At 46.4% G+C, this 15,218-nt stretch overlaps 2 protein-coding genes across 2 annotated transcripts; both read left to right on the forward strand.

Annotated features, from left to right (window-relative positions):
- The first annotated feature begins 3,170 nt into the window (after window positions 1-3,170).
- LOC130525722 (coiled-coil domain-containing protein 112-like) lies at window positions 3,171-6,300 on the forward strand. Its single transcript, XM_057032781.1, has 14 exons — window positions 3,171-3,249; window positions 3,411-3,505; window positions 3,615-3,736; window positions 3,857-3,946; window positions 4,114-4,189; window positions 4,302-4,428; window positions 4,625-4,741; window positions 4,881-5,018; window positions 5,085-5,197; window positions 5,346-5,472; window positions 5,588-5,755; window positions 5,836-5,934; window positions 6,005-6,123; window positions 6,199-6,300. Exons 1-14 carry the CDS (start codon window positions 3,214-3,216, stop codon window positions 6,227-6,229), a joined length of 1,458 nt encoding a protein of 485 aa, XP_056888761.1. The 5' UTR covers window positions 3,171-3,213; the 3' UTR covers window positions 6,230-6,300.
- Window positions 6,301-6,478: 178 nt separating this feature from the next.
- Window positions 6,479-15,191, forward strand: pggt1b (protein geranylgeranyltransferase type I, beta subunit). Its single transcript, XM_057034366.1, has 9 exons — window positions 6,479-6,630; window positions 6,964-7,082; window positions 8,252-8,316; window positions 8,492-8,643; window positions 8,985-9,117; window positions 9,783-9,828; window positions 10,582-10,766; window positions 11,277-11,385; window positions 12,418-15,191. Exons 1-9 carry the CDS (start codon window positions 6,503-6,505, stop codon window positions 12,582-12,584), a joined length of 1,104 nt encoding a protein of 367 aa, XP_056890346.1. The 5' UTR covers window positions 6,479-6,502; the 3' UTR covers window positions 12,585-15,191.
- The last annotated feature ends 27 nt before the right edge of the window (window positions 15,192-15,218 follow it).

Below are 15,218 nucleotides of genomic sequence, written 5' to 3' on the forward strand. Positions count from 1 at the left end.
TCATAAAAACCTGTCAGGCCCCGAGCTTCCACTGCAAACTCATCAGAACTTGAGTCAGCAGCTCCCAGATTCCACGTGAGGCTTCGTTCACTTTCGTGACGCCATGAATCTGTGTGGGAAAAGCTCCAGAACGCTGTCAGGCGGCAGCCTCCGCTCGTTGTTAGAGAGCCACCACGTTACTGCACTCTCACTTTTTGGAGCAGCCAGGAGCAACTGCGGCAGCAGGGGAGGTCACATGACACTGCGCCACCGTCTCTATTCAGTCGGGACAGTTACGAGACACCTGTGGCTTTTTTTTTTTTAACCGCTGGATTTGTTTCTGGATTCGTTGCAGCCTTTCTCAAGGCAAATGAGTTGTAATGAGTTTCCGTGACGGAAAACCTGTGTTTGCATCGGCCAACACAAGCCTGCACATGAAATTCACGATTGGTCTTTATGTATTCCGGGATCCCTCAAATCAGATTCAAGACAAATAAGGAGCATTTAGAAATTATTTACATCAACCAATGTACTGTATAGGCCGATATTGATAAAAGATACCTTGAGGAATTAAGTTTTATTTCTTTTTGCCTGGAAAAAAGGAAAAGCATCCAAAAACAGCCACCTTGGAGGTTTTATTCGACCTAAAAAATAAAAAAAAAACCCACTGAAAATGGGATCAAAAACAGCTGCGTGAACAATCTTCCACAATCTTGCTTTCTTTGAAAGGATCCAGTGAGATGCTGCTTTGATATCAGGGGCTAAACTTTGTTAGCCTTTCTGATCAGATTAGGTGTCATAAAGGGTCACATCACAGTTTTAGTTAAGATCATGAAAGGTTTGAATATATTATCTAATATAAGTCTTGATTTGTTATGTTCAAGACCAAAACTCTGCATATCAACAGCTTATCAACTTTTAGTGGAATAGTTGATAATAGGTAGGTTTTGATCCCGATACTCAGTAACGAATGACGCTGGGCCAGATTCACGGAATTCTTGATAACATAATGCAGCACTGCAGCCCTGGAGGATTGGAAACGCTTGAGTTCAGGACTGAGCAGGACGTGAGCTTTCCTACTGTAATCACACAGCTCACGTCCTGTTCAGTCCTGAACTCCAGATTTTCCAATACTTCTGTAGTCCAGCCGGGTTTTGTATCCTACCAAGCAGAATCTACTGTACCTGTCAATCCGAGAGGATACAAAACCCGGCCGGACCACCAAGGGAACGCCGGAGGAGATTGCTCCTACTTGGATGAAAATTTAGAGGCTTCCCCATATTTCCCTCCTCAGATGACAGTGAGGTAAGAGAGCAGCCAAGGTCATTTAGAACCCTCCCAGACCAGAAGTCCAAGAACGTTTCAGCAGGTTTGCCAGGAGGTGAAGCAGGAGGATGAGACTCCAGTTTAGGAAAAGAGGTGGGAGCTGGATGAGAGGAAGAGAGGCCGGCAGACGGAGGAGGGTGTGGCTCTAAAGGTCAGCATGGAGATCAACAAATGTATTGTACTATGAAAAATGCAAAATAGGAGACTGTTGGCGATGGTGATGAGGAGGATCTGTTCTTGGGAGGAGTCCAGTTCTAACGGTCCTTCTGCCCCTCGGTAACGTTCCGAGGATGTTAAAGGAACTTTCTGAGCACCAGTAACAAGTGAAAATACTAAAGACATTGTGTTTAATACTGTCTTCGATCCAGAACAATTCACATTAAAAATGGCAGATTCGGTCTTTTGTGGTCCGTCGCCTCCTTAAATACCGGAATGGTGGTGATCTTAAGGGCCTCGGCAGCCGGGCAGACCACCACATTAAATATTTGGTGGAGTACGTCTATTTTCTGTTACCTGCCACTGATTACTGGGTGCTGGGGTCTTTCTCAGTAGCCACTGGGTGAGAGGCAGGAATGCACCCTGGAAAGGTCACCAGGTTCACTTTCACCCTCGGCCGATGGAGAGTCTATAATGGACCTCATGTTAATGGTGTTGGGCTGGGGAGGAAACTGGAGGAACGAGGTGCACTGCTCTGTACCTGTCAGTAGTGCTGGCTCAGGGGTGTCTGCTGCTGCTGCTGCATGTGTGTGTGTGTGTTCTGTGAATGCATATTTTGACGTGCATATTTGTGCACGTTTGTCTGACTACTTAACCTTTATAAACACTCTTGACATCAAGCAGCGCAGCTGGTTTACCCTCACATAAAGACTCAACAAGAGGGAAGCCTAACACTTTTTCTTTGGGCACATACACACACACACACACACACACCACACACACACACACATCTAATTCGGGGAGGGGAGCTCCTCCCTGCCTGAACGTGTTTCTGACCTCTCAGTTTACAGGGTTCATGTCTCATAACTTTTCCAAAAAGGCTTTTAGCCCCTCAGAGGAGGTCAAAGGTCATATTCTTATTTTTTCTTCTCCTATCTGGTTTGATTCGCTCGGCATTATTCTTAACACCTAAACTTTATTCACCCAAGGGGCTGAAAAACTGAAATCATTCCTGTGGTGATTTCATGTTGGTGTCTGATCTGTTGCGCAAACCAGCCGCGTGTTCCGCACGCAGCTGGTTTACCCAACAACGCTACTCCTGAGTGTGAAGACAGAAAATTGCGACAGACTTCATTAAGGAGAACAGCTGCTATTTTGGTGGTGATGGCAGCCGTGCCCCTACGGGAGACTATCCCCAATCTCTGCACTCAATAATGGATCCAGGTTTCTATTTTTACCCCCTCTCACTTGGCCTTTCTCTCTCTCTCCTCTATTCTGTCTGTCACCTGGCCAACGGTCGTCTTCACAACAATAACACAAACTTTCGATAGATAAAGATTGTAAAGAGGTGCAGGAATTTAAGTCAGTCGACAAAGGTAAAGCTACTTTTCTCTGGAAAACATGTGTTTTTGTTTATTTAAGTGCGTTCTATATGGTAAAATGAGGCATTCAAAGCCCACAGTTCATTTCATCCAGTGTTATACTTTATCAGAGGCCAGTTCAAGACTTTATGGCTTAAAAGCAGATTTTGTAGCCCTTTTAGATTAAATCAAATAAAGTAATGTTATATAAACGTAAGAACCTGAATAGAGTGTAACGTGAAGTAACGTCTTTAGTAACGTGAACTACACTATTCCTACATTTCTCAAGTACACTAAACCGTGAGAAACAGCGACCTCTTGTGCTCAATCTAGCAACTGTGTTAGTAACTTTATTTTAAATAAAGTTTTTTTTGGTGCGTCACTTGTCGACATGGCAACCGCCTCGCGCTCTCAGAAACATGGCTCGGTACGTATCGATGTGTTAGTTTTGACATTTGTTGTAATAAATGTCAATAGACAAAGTTTGACGAATGATGAATTTAGGTTCAATTACCGGAATATGGCGTCAAAGTAAAAACGATTCAATTTTCTGCTGTTGTTAAACTTCCATTTAATGACTGTAAACAGGCAGAAAATGGCTCTGCAGCCTGCAAACCGTCCAGTGATGCGGACAGACAGAAAGCTGCACAGTTTCTCAGACAAGCAGAAAAGAACAAAACTGAGTAAGTTTCATTTTTTATGTGTTTTTTGAGTGAAAATGTTCAGCTCAGCTATAGCATTAGTATATCAGAGCCCAGTTTCACACGTTTCATTGACTGTTTTCGTTCTAAGGATTAAAAAGTTGGAGAAGGAGAGGGCGCTGATCCGTCAGTGCAAAAGGAATGGCTGGACAGATCTTTGTGGAGAACTGGAACAGTATGAGAAAGTGCTGGAACATGGAAAAGATGCTGAGAGTATGAGATTTCACTCCACAGTGTTTCTGTGTTGGTGGTAAATTGTGTTTCGTGGAAGTCGGCACGGCTCATTCTTCTCACCACCTTGGTGATGTTGGGTTTTGTTTTATTTTTCTTCAGAGATTCATCTTCAAAATCAGCTTTTGAGGATCAGGAGTGATGGGAGGAAATTCAAGAACCAACTCAGAGAAGTGAAGCCGACCCCCAAGAGTAAGTTATGGAATTATTTTAACCACAGTTTATACTGTGTCATTACGGTATTATTGTCCCATGTCGTATTACAGTAATTTCATCTCCTGGTATTGTCACCACAAAGATTTGTTTTGGTTCTGTGTATCAAATAATGATTTAACATTTTCCTTTTCTTTCATTTTTAGCAATTCAGACATTAATGGAACTAATGTCAGAGGTGGAAAGATCAATCAGCTCCTTAAAGGAGGAACAGTGGCAACGGTAACGCTCTGCTGAGCAGCACAGAGGCTCATTAAATCCAATTCCTCTCACTGCAGCGTTCATGAAATGCTGCATTAAGTGTTTAAACTTTGTCATTCTGTGCTGTTTGTAGCTTTGAGGAGCTTTTGAAGGAGGAGAGGACGTGCAGGCAGGAGCTCAGGGCTTATGAGAAGAAGATTGAAAACTGGAGCCATTCTGTCAAGTCTGACCCCAAAGGAAACACAGCCTCCTCTCCAAAGGTTTGATTCCATTTCCCCCACATTTTTATGCAGTTAAAGGAGGATAGTTGTTTATATATTGTGTTTTTTTAGGATAGCTTTTACATAAACGCTTTAGGCTACATGAACTAACGTCTGAAATGTATAATCGGTTTACTTGAAATGACCAAATCTATAAAATTCAGACATATCCATTGCTTAATTTTGTTTAAATTAGACCAAACTGCTGGACCGAGACCTCCCCGCAGACGTCAAGGTGCTGGAATCGTTCTTACAGAGGACGGGAGGTGTTTATGGAGGCTGGGACCAATATGACCACCAAGCCTTCCTGAAAGTAAGACATGAGTGGAATTCTGGCCTTGTGACGATCCCTCCCTGGCAAACCTTCGCCAGAGAACGCCCATTTTTGCAACGCCATTCTGAAATGTGCCGCCGTGCGTTTGTGATTGGACCCGGGCCGTTTTGATTCACAGGCCTGGACCAAGCACAGCGGTCAGCCTGCATACAGGAAAGAGGCCAAACTGCATCTGCCTGCTAAGACTCTGGAGGAGATAGAGCAGCACGAGGAATGGCACCGGGAGCTGAGCTATCTGCAGGGCCGGAAGAGAGAAGTAGGCCCACGATCGAAACGTGGAACCCAAAATGTCCTCTGAATATTTGACTTTGCTCTAAAACAGGCTATACTGCGCTGGAAAGCCAGGAAGACTCAGGAGCGTCAGATCTGGATACAGACTCAACAGGAAGCAGAAAAAAGGGAGAAGGAACCCACGAGCCAAGCCCACCAACACAGGTGAGGCAGCCACATCGGTTGTCATGGTGATTTTTCATGCATTTTCATGAGTGCTTGATGGGGTGGCTGCCGTTACACAAGAATGTTGCCAATTGTACATGGGACCAGATCATCTTAGTGACGTTTGTTGATTCCTTTTCTGGTTTAGGACCGATGAAGAGAAGCGAGAGGCGACTCGTCGGCTGGAGGAGTGGAGGGAAGAGAGGAGGAGGAACAAAGAGCTGGAAGAGGAGCAGAGGCTGGCTGAGGAGGTGCAGAAAAGGAGACAGGCAAAGGTAGCGTGTGTAGTGACCCGTGTGTTTCTCTTCCTCGGTGGTGCAACCATGGCGATGGTCGCTGCCGTCAGCGCCCCAGATGTCTGACGTTGCTGCCGAATGATGCTTCTGTCAGGAAGAGCGGCGTCGCCAGCTGGAGGTGAAATCGACCATAGAGGAGCGGCTCCGACTCAGGAGAGAGGAGGAGGAAGAGCAGAGGAGGAGGGCGAGAGAGGAAGAAAGGAAGGAGATGGAGGAGAGGAGAAGATTGGCGGCACAATGCATCAAAGATTTAAACCAGAGGGTGCGAAATTAACACCACTGGGCCTGGCCCTGATGGGAAGCTGCGGGTGAAATGTACAGTTTGTCTCTTTCATGCTGCAGGACCTCCTCAAGGTGGAGGCAAAACTCCAGGACAAGCAGCTGAAGGAAAAAGAGGTCGCAGAAAGGCAGCTGAGAATTGTGGCCAAGTTGAAGGAGAAGGTGAGAGCGCGTCAGATTTCTACTCCAGGGGGATCAGAAGTCGGCTGATGGGGACTGTTTCTTAATTTAGGTGGACGGTCACGTCAGCAGAGACCCCACCAGGCTCACTCGCCCGACTAAGGGCTGGGAGGAGCGGCTGAAAAGCATCGGACCTTCGGGAAAAGGTCCTGTCACACAGACGTTTCACAGGTGTGGTTCTTGCCTGCATTCCAATGGGTAAAGCGTTTTTTTTTTTAATCAATAAAGTCATGTTTTTCTTTGCAGAGCTGTTCCCACTTGGCGACAAGGCTTGTGAGGAGCGGCAGTGACAGTCGGCAAAACAGATGAAATCAATTCAGAGTCATTTAAATAAAAATAAAACTCAGATTTTTGTTTCAGCTCTCATTTGTGTTGAATTAAAATGAATATTCCAAATAACAATTAGTATCACTAATGTATTGCCTATATGCGTTGTCCTGACTTATAACCAGAAGTATCACTTTCTAAACGGTGTCCGGTTTGGTTTTCGAGCTTTTATTTTGAAAGGCACTCATACCGGAAAAGGTTCCCCGCAGATGCGGATGCAAAGATGGCGGAAGATGGCAGCCACTTTGAGGAATCAGAGCACATTTACTTTTTAAAAGATCGTCACGTACGATTTTTCCAGCGAACGCTTCAGGTGTTACCGGAGAGATACGCTTCGCTGGAAACGACCAGGTGCGTTTGTTAAAGCTAAGTTGTGCGCTGTTAGCACCCGAGCTAGCAGACACCTAATGCTTTTGAATGGAGGTTGGTGCTAATTGGGGTTAGCCTGCTTGCTAACATTAGCCTGGTGCTGAAGTTTTGACTAATTGGGTGAATCGTTTAATCCCAGAAAACCGCTGTTACATTACAGCTACGACTAGTTGTGCATATATCAACATGTCTGGTCTAATAGAGAAATATTGCATGTCTCCGATCGTTAATTCATTATTTTTGAGCACATCCTACATGTATGACTTTTCCTTACATCAGAAATGACCTTTTTTTTTTTGCTCATTCTCTTTCCAGGTTAACTATTGTGTTCTTTGCCCTTTCTGGCCTGGATGTGTTGGATGCTCTGGATGTTGTGGATAAAAATGTGATGATCGAGTGGATCTACTCACTGCAGGTTCTGCCCACAGAAGCTCGTAAGTGGGAAGCTTTCTCTTTCACTTCACAGGACTCACGAATAAAAGGCACAAACAATAAATGTGCCTTTTTAGTATCCAGCTTTTAGTTTCTTGTGTCATAATAATGAGACACTAGGCAGTCCTGTATGGGGCTTTACTAATAAGAAACAAAGAAATTGTAATTGGAAATGGATTTTAAATCTGGTAGATACTAGTTTTGCACCATCACCATACATTATTTTTTTAAATACCTGGTGATATTTAAATTTCCCAACCTTTTTAAAAAAAAAAATTGAAACATTTTAAAAAATATATATATATACAGGAAGATATCAGAATGTTAAGCACAATTGGCACGATGCAAAGCTGTTTTAGTCAACCTCAGGGGTGTAACGCCTGCACAAATGTTCATGCCACTATTCCAGTCATGTTGGTGCTATGGAGCAGCAGTGAAGTCTGGGAATGGTGCGAGAGATGGTGCCATGTCCACGGCAAAACAGTCTGTCTTTGCATAATGGCTCTTTGGAAGGACTGAGCTTCATTAAATACACCTCCACCCTCACTAGTGGCTGTCATCATGCTTACTGTCCTCTCGTTGTTAAGAGTGTGCGTGTGTGAGTAACTATTTCCTGAGATTTAGGGTTCAGGGAAGTTGTTTTGGTGCCATCTGTTTGAATGCCCAATTAGTTAATTATTCAGAGGCTTGAACAGAAAACATTCTTGATAGGTGTCATTTTTGCAGACCCATATGTTTTGCCATCTGGCGGGTTTCTCCTCAGAGCAGTTTGGAAGGCACTTAAAACCTCTTGTTATATCATCATTATGGCTTTAAAATTCATCTGTAATAGAGGGAACTTTGCTTTGCGGCATTAGTTTCCTGCCAGTATATAAATCATAGAGATATTTAAATACTTGGCAGAATACAAATGTGTTGATCCTAAATGATGTCAGGATAAGAGACTTGAATTGCCATGTGTTATAAACGTTCTCAGCTGAACATTTTATGCTTTATCACATTTAGTTCCCTCTATTCAGAAGCATGTTCATATGTCCACTGCGGCCAGTAGGTGGCGACAGCGGCCTTTGTTAGCTGGAGGAGCGTCACTATCTTCCTGGGTGTTGCTTTCCTGACACAGGTCTGAAATGATCTGACACTTCCACCTTTACCTTCTGTTCTTCCCCCCTAGAATCAAATCTCAGTCGATGTGGTTTTCGAGGATCGTCACACATTGGAATTCCTTACAGGACTAAGGTACTGCTCAGGCCGATCCCAGCCCGTTGTGGATCTGGGTCTGTCTTTTGATATTTTGGCGTGTTTAAATAAGCTGCCTATTGTCTTCCATCATGGGCTCTGCCTAATGCAAGTTGCAGTTTATTATACTGAAAGTATCTGTCATATTTAGCCGTGTTATTCTCTTTTTTTTCAGGGTCCAGGTGTGTCACATCCGTACGACAGCGGCCATGTAGCCATGACCTACACCGGGCTGTGCTCACTGCTCATACTGGGGGACAACCTGAGCCGGGTCAACAAACAGGCCTGTCTGGCTGGTCTCAGAGCCCTGCAGTTGGAGGATGGCAGGTCTGCACACACACACACACACTCACACAGAGGAGTCTTGGGGCCTCTTACACTCAAATCCACTGGAAAACTCCATCATCTCACGGTGAAATACACCACACAGTTGCCTTGTTTCGTCCGGATAAGGAAAATAAAATGTAGCTGCTCGCACACAGATTTGCGTTGGCAGTTTAACTCTGACTCAGAGAAAAACCCGAGGTTGAGACGGCCGAGCCTTAATGTGCGCTGACATTAACTGCGAGGCCCTGAATGCACCAGGACACTTCAAATTTGCGTTAAACGGTGTGTGCCACTCTCCTGTCTTCATGGCCTTTTGCGTCTGTTCATCTTCTCCTTTGCAGTTTTTACGCGCTGCCCGAGGGAAGCGAGAACGATATTCGGTTCATCTACTGCGCGGCCAGTATCTGCTACATGCTGGACGACTGGTCGGGCATGGACACCCAGAAGGCCATCGAATACATCAGAGGAAGTTTGGTGGGTTGGTTTGAAAACATGAGATTACAAAGTTCTTGATGCACCTCTTCCAAATTGGATAAAATTAGAGAGCAACCCTGCCGAGGGCACAGCCTCCTGCAGCCCTCAGATCAGCACTTCTACCCCTGAATGGACCACCCACCTTGGGTAGGTGGCTCTCTGCCTAGAGCTGCTGCGTCTATAATAAATGAGGAGCGTTGTCTTAAAGCTGTAGCCCAGGATTTTCCTCCCCTGCAGGAGAAAACGTGTTTTGTCCTCACACAGTTTGTCAGCAGGCTGCTGGAGTTTACGCTCTGTATCCGTTTGCATCCAAAATGTCAAGTCGCTCAGCAGACGATTGTAAATCATGTTAGCAAAACACCCTGAAGGCCGCATGTTTATGGGGCGACTCCAAATTTGGAGTCTTTGGGAAACGGTTTGTTGTGGAGCGTTTCTAGAAACTGATGTTTGACTGGCATTTAGATGGCGCCAGGTGCCCGTCTCCAAACCTTCTCATTATGGGTGGATGAGAAGAGAGAACCGAGGTGTCTGAATCAAAGGAGCCTCTGCTGCTCTCAACTGTTGCCACCCGGTTTACGTGGTTCCCAGCCTTCCTTTTACCTTTTTCTCTTGAACCTGAGGTGGTGACATGATGATGAACGATTGTCTCTGTGTTTCCGGCACAGTCGTACGACGGCGGCTTTGGCCAGGGAGCTGGGCGGGAGTCACACGGTGAGTACCACCAGCCTCTGAGGGTCACCATCTCCAGCCACTTCCAGTTTCTGGAAATCTCCGGTTTTATGGTCATCCTCTGAATATCAGTGACGTCGGCTGTCCCCAGTTCACACGACGTTCATCAGAGCGTTTACGGCTGCGTCCTCGTTGGTGGAGGACATGAAAGTGGCTGAAAGGAGTAACTGGTTTAAAGGATTAACCATCATAACATTGTCCTCATAAATCCCCTCCCTGCTCTGATTAAACCTGATTATTCTGACACAAAAGCCTTTGACCCCCCCCCCCACACACACACACACACACTCATCCGATTAACATGACAAAGTGGAAATTAATTAATAATGTTTTGCCCGACTTAATACTTGATTCGATTTTTAGCTGTGAGTGGATCTAAGTGTTGATCTTCCACAGATAGTTTCAGTCATCTCGGCTTCAGTTTTGTTCCTCAGGCTCCCAAAAAGTGTGCAAAGACAGTGTTTAAAGGGTCACTCACGCCCATCACATGATCAAAGGAGTTAAATGGCCTCCCACAGTGATTTTACCGTGCTGGGTTCATCCCCGCGGTGTCTCGATGATTGTTACACTTCCTGGTTTAACAGGTTTGGTAATCTTGATTTCCTGAGATGGAGGATTGGTCAAAATATGATCTTATCATAGGAAAATTGAAATGTAGCCACTTCAGCCCTCCTCGTTCCCACTTTCTCTCAACCATGAGAACTTGCTCACACGGAGCTGTGTGTCTGCGTGCAGGCGGGTGGACGTACTGCGCCATCGCCACTCTGTGCCTGATGGGTCGACTGGAGGAGGCGCTGAGCCGGCGGGAGCTGGACGGGATCCGCCGCTGGTGCATTATGAGGCAGCAGAGTGGCTTCCATGGGCGCCCCAACAAACCTGTAGATACTTGCTACTCCTTCTGGGTGGGAGCCACACTGGAGGTACAGTCAGTCTAAGATCCAGCGGTCCTTTACCCGCCCTCGCCTTAAAATGGCACTCAGCATTTCACTAACACAAGTAGTTGATAAAAATGAGTGAAATGTTCAATTTTGCTTGCTATTTTTCTCCGTGGGATCTTTAGCTGCAAAGGTGTGAAGATATAAAACCACTCTACTGTTGTCTGATGAACTCCCTGACTTCCAAAACCTGTTTTGGGTTTAGATAAACCACTAATATGAGCCGCTTGGCCTGGCAGACGCACAGGCCCTTAAACGATGGAATATAATTTATTATGGTTAGTGGGTGATCTGAGAATGCAGATTTGGATGAAGTCACAGCCAGAATTACATTTCATAAATAGCAAACACACAGCCTCCCCTCTAAAGCGCAGTATTTCATGTATCTTAAGAAAAACTGAAACCATCTTTGTCACTAAAGCACAAGGAGTTCTTAAGAAGTTCTTCCACATAACCCTGCTATTCCCTTTTTTCCCCCCATCTCTCTTATTCCAGCTGTTAGATGTGTTCCAATATACAAACTTTGAGAAGAACAGGAGCTTCATCCTGTCCACGCAGGATCGCCTGGTGGGGGGATTCGCCAAGTGGCCCGACAGCCATCCAGGTGAGTCCAGAGGTGCAGGAGTAGAGCTCAGCTTGCAGTTTTTCTTTCCGCAGAAGAATGGAAACGCGCTTGAAACCCTAAACTTCAATGGGTCACATGCACGGGCACGTGCGTGCAGGTTCTCTCTCGCCCCCGTCGTGGGTAATAGATGAGGCGATTGTTCATATATAGCCCCGGGACAAAGGAGAGAGCGCATCGCGTTACAGGAAAGAGGCAGACAGGAAACAATGGGGCCAAACAGGTGCTTGAGTCACAAATGCTGCTGAACAGAAGAGGTTTCGCAAATAAAAAGGAGTTTCTGTGGCCGCGCCTGAGAGAAGTGAAGCCAGTTTCTGGCTTCTGATGTTTGGGGACAGGCCTGGGAAGATACGACGGAACAATGCGGATGGATAAAGGGAGGCGGCGCGTGTTGTCACATCAAACGGTCTGAACGTGGCCTGTTTCTGCTCTGATGGCCGTTCAGAACGTTGGTGGGATTGTTGATCTATGACGCATCCCGGGCCTAATTTGTTCTCTCTTCATCAGAGCACCAGAGCCTCAACGCCCCCCCCCCCCCCCCCCCTTCCCGATTGATCCGACATCTGCAGTTCTTTTTAACGTATTAGCACGATTTATCGCGTTCAGTTCAAATGAGGAAGAACGACATTCTTGGGATCGTCCGTCTGCTGCACAACGTCCGCTCTGAGTCTTTTTGAGTCCTGATTCAGTTAATGGCTCTTTCATTGATTTGATGTCTGCATCCAATTACTGGGATTCAATTACTGCTCCATACGCTCTCGTCCCAGAGTAGGTAAAAGGCCACGAGACGGGCCTGTGTACAATATTTATAACACTTTCGATCAAAATGCTGCTTAATACATTTTTAATGTCAGTGTTTTATTAATGAGCCCAATAGAAAGCTGCGTGGCTGACGCCGTCCTCGTCATGTGTGGAAAAGACCTCTGAAAAGTTGCCACGCTCAAACGCTCCTGCTTTGCCACTGAGGGTCTTAAACAACTTTCTCGTCCTTCCTTCCCCCCCTCCGTCCCCCAGACCCTCTCCATGCCTACTTAGGACTGTGCGGCCTGTCTCTGATTGGAGAGCCCAGCCTCAGGAAGGTCCACCCAGCTCTTAACATCACCCAGAGAGCCTTTCAGCACCTCCAGCAGCTGCAGCAGACATGGAGGGACGCCGGAGACAGCTGCAGCAGACAGCAGTGACAGCAGGACGGGCCGTCCACGGACAGGCTCTCTGACAGCACTGGCTCACAGGCAACTGGACCTCCGCCACGCCTCTTGAAGAAAGCCGCCTCGTTTCAGCAGGAAGGTTTTTCAGTCTCCAGTTACACTCGGGGTGGGGGGTGCTTCTTCCATCAAGTGACTTTTCTGTTCAGCTATATTTGCCATAGTTCTCTGCTGCCTTTTGTTAGGAGAATGCAGTTAAATAAGCACGTGCACTGTGGTCGGTCTGAGTAAAACGATGTGCCAGAAAATGTCGAGTTTGAGCGACTGCAAACTTGGAGAAATTCCAAATTTGACACTTTTTGGAGGTGTTTTTATTTCCATTCTCCTCCCACAGGCGGTGCGTAAGAACAGGACAGTGTCCCCGTGGATCCGGACAGTTTCCTTCTGTGCTCTTGAAATTTAAAGGAGCTCCTCTGTGTTTTGGACTCTCTGACTAGAGGCCAAGCAAGAAAATACACTTCTGGTCCTTCCTGTTTCCTCCCGGGGCGCCGCCGTGACACTGTCCAGTTCTTGTGTGCAGCCTTTGGTGTCATCAGGGCAGCCTGGTGACACCAAGGATGAAGATTTTTTAGTTGGCTCTGGTGTGTTCAGGGTCAGTGCGGCCGGTCATAATAGTGAATATTTTTAATATAGATATTTGGGGGAGGGTTATAAAACAGATTCTCCCTCAAACCGAGATTTTTCTTAAATGTTGTGTGTTCGTCTTCCCCCACGTCACCATCTGTCTGTTGCTACTGAAATTCCCCAAAGCCTCCAGCTCACCAGTCAAAACAGCAGCACCAGCAGACTCGCCGATAGGTCCTCCCATTTCTTTTCCACCACTGCAGGTTTTCTTTATTGATTCAGTTCTTACAACATCAACGGAAGAAGCTGAGATGCGGGAAATCTCCCTTGTTGCCAAACTGTGCCCTTTTTAAAAGAAAGAGCAGTTGTTAAGCTACAGGCTAATGTCAGTGGAGGTCACGTATATGAGCTGATATTCCCCTACAGCCAAACAAAAGTATGGATTGCGCTTATTAAGGCATTTGATAAAGAGCATTCCTTCAACCTGATCCCTCCAGCAGCAGCTCCCTTTAAGGCATTAGCCGGCCATAAATCAATAGAACAACCACAGTGGTATCAGGACGCTTGTTTTAACAATGTTCAGGAGGGGAGAGAGTCAAAACTGTTGTCTCTGTTGTCCATCTGGTACGCCGCACAACCGTGGCGCGGTCTCAACGGTGACCATCAGCACTGCTTGCCCCTACTTCTGAACATTTTATGTCTCTTCTATTACAAGTTCTGTCCCCCCCCCGACTCTCTTGAGTTCAGAGTGCGTCCGTTCTTTACGTGTCCGTAGCTTCTCTGGACGTAATGCACTTAAATGAAGTCAAAAGGTCACAGTAAATTGCCTCATTCCCCACCTTCGCTCCATTAATCCTGGGGGAAGGCGGGGCATCAGGCGTTAGATGATGGATGAAGCCACGCCCATTTAATATAAGACTCCCTCCGACCGTCCGAGGGGGAAGCTGTACCCGCTGTCGTCTTTCTCCTGGCCTGGTTTTCAGAGAGAGCAGGCAGACGGAGGAGAAGAGGGGAGGAGAGGTCAATAAATAAATCATTGGATTCATCTATTATTAAATGGCTGGAGTCTCCTCTCTTTCTCCCAAACTGTTGTATCACCTTCCCTTGTTTTGGTGCAAAAACAAGTCCGTAGTTGCCCATCTGTCCGTATATCCGTGGATCTTTTACCGTTGTTCTCCTGCGAGGCGTCGCTCCTGCTCCGGCTGCATTTCCCCTTAAACAAAACGCAGATCGAAGAGCTGGCGTACGACTCAACGCTGCTGCTAACCTGAGCCTCGCACACAAGCGTGACGAAGCTTTTCTTTGAATTCATCCCGTGCATCCTGAACAGGGAGCTGCAGCGAAGCTGCGTCTTACTCCACACTAATCCCACAAACTTGACTCTGAAATGTGCCTGTGTAGAATGCTGGGTTTCCTCCGCTGGTTCCCCTCCAAACTAGCCTTCTAACCATGGGATGGAGGACTCGGCCCCACATCTTTGCATGTGGCTTAAGTGAGGCAGGACCCGTCGCTGCTGACTCAGGTTCCAAAAAGGGAGGATGAGGGTTGGAATTGAAGGCTGCGCTGCTCGCCGTTGACGAAGGACGCGCCATCGCAGTTGTTACATCACAGCTTTTTTCTGCTCCGTCATGCTGCGGTCGGCAGCCTCAGCCTGGCAGCTCCAGCGAAGGAGGCGGGGCCGCCGTGTCGGCCGCGCTCAGACCATCCTGCCTGGCCGTCTGCAGCAACCCATCATCTCTGGACTCTCGCGCCACTCTCTAATATACATTCTGTAACAACGAATAATGCAATAGAAATTCTATTTTCTATGCTTTGTAGAGATATTGATTGTAGATATGAAAATGTAAATTGTAAATATGTGACATCGCCGGTGCGCGTGCACAAGATGGGACTATTTACAGCTCAATCAGATGGTCAGAGGAAATGTTGATGAATTGATGATTCAGCTTTGGGTGTGATTCTAGCTTGTTAGTGCTTATTTTATTTATGTTGAATTAAAGGTATGGGCTTTTACAATCATTCCAGTCCGTGTCTCATTGATATTCT

The sequence above is a fragment of the Takifugu flavidus genome, chromosome 5 (assembly GCF_003711565.1).
Source record: "Takifugu flavidus isolate HTHZ2018 chromosome 5, ASM371156v2, whole genome shotgun sequence".
Classification (NCBI taxonomy): domain Eukaryota; kingdom Metazoa; phylum Chordata; class Actinopteri; order Tetraodontiformes; family Tetraodontidae; genus Takifugu; species Takifugu flavidus.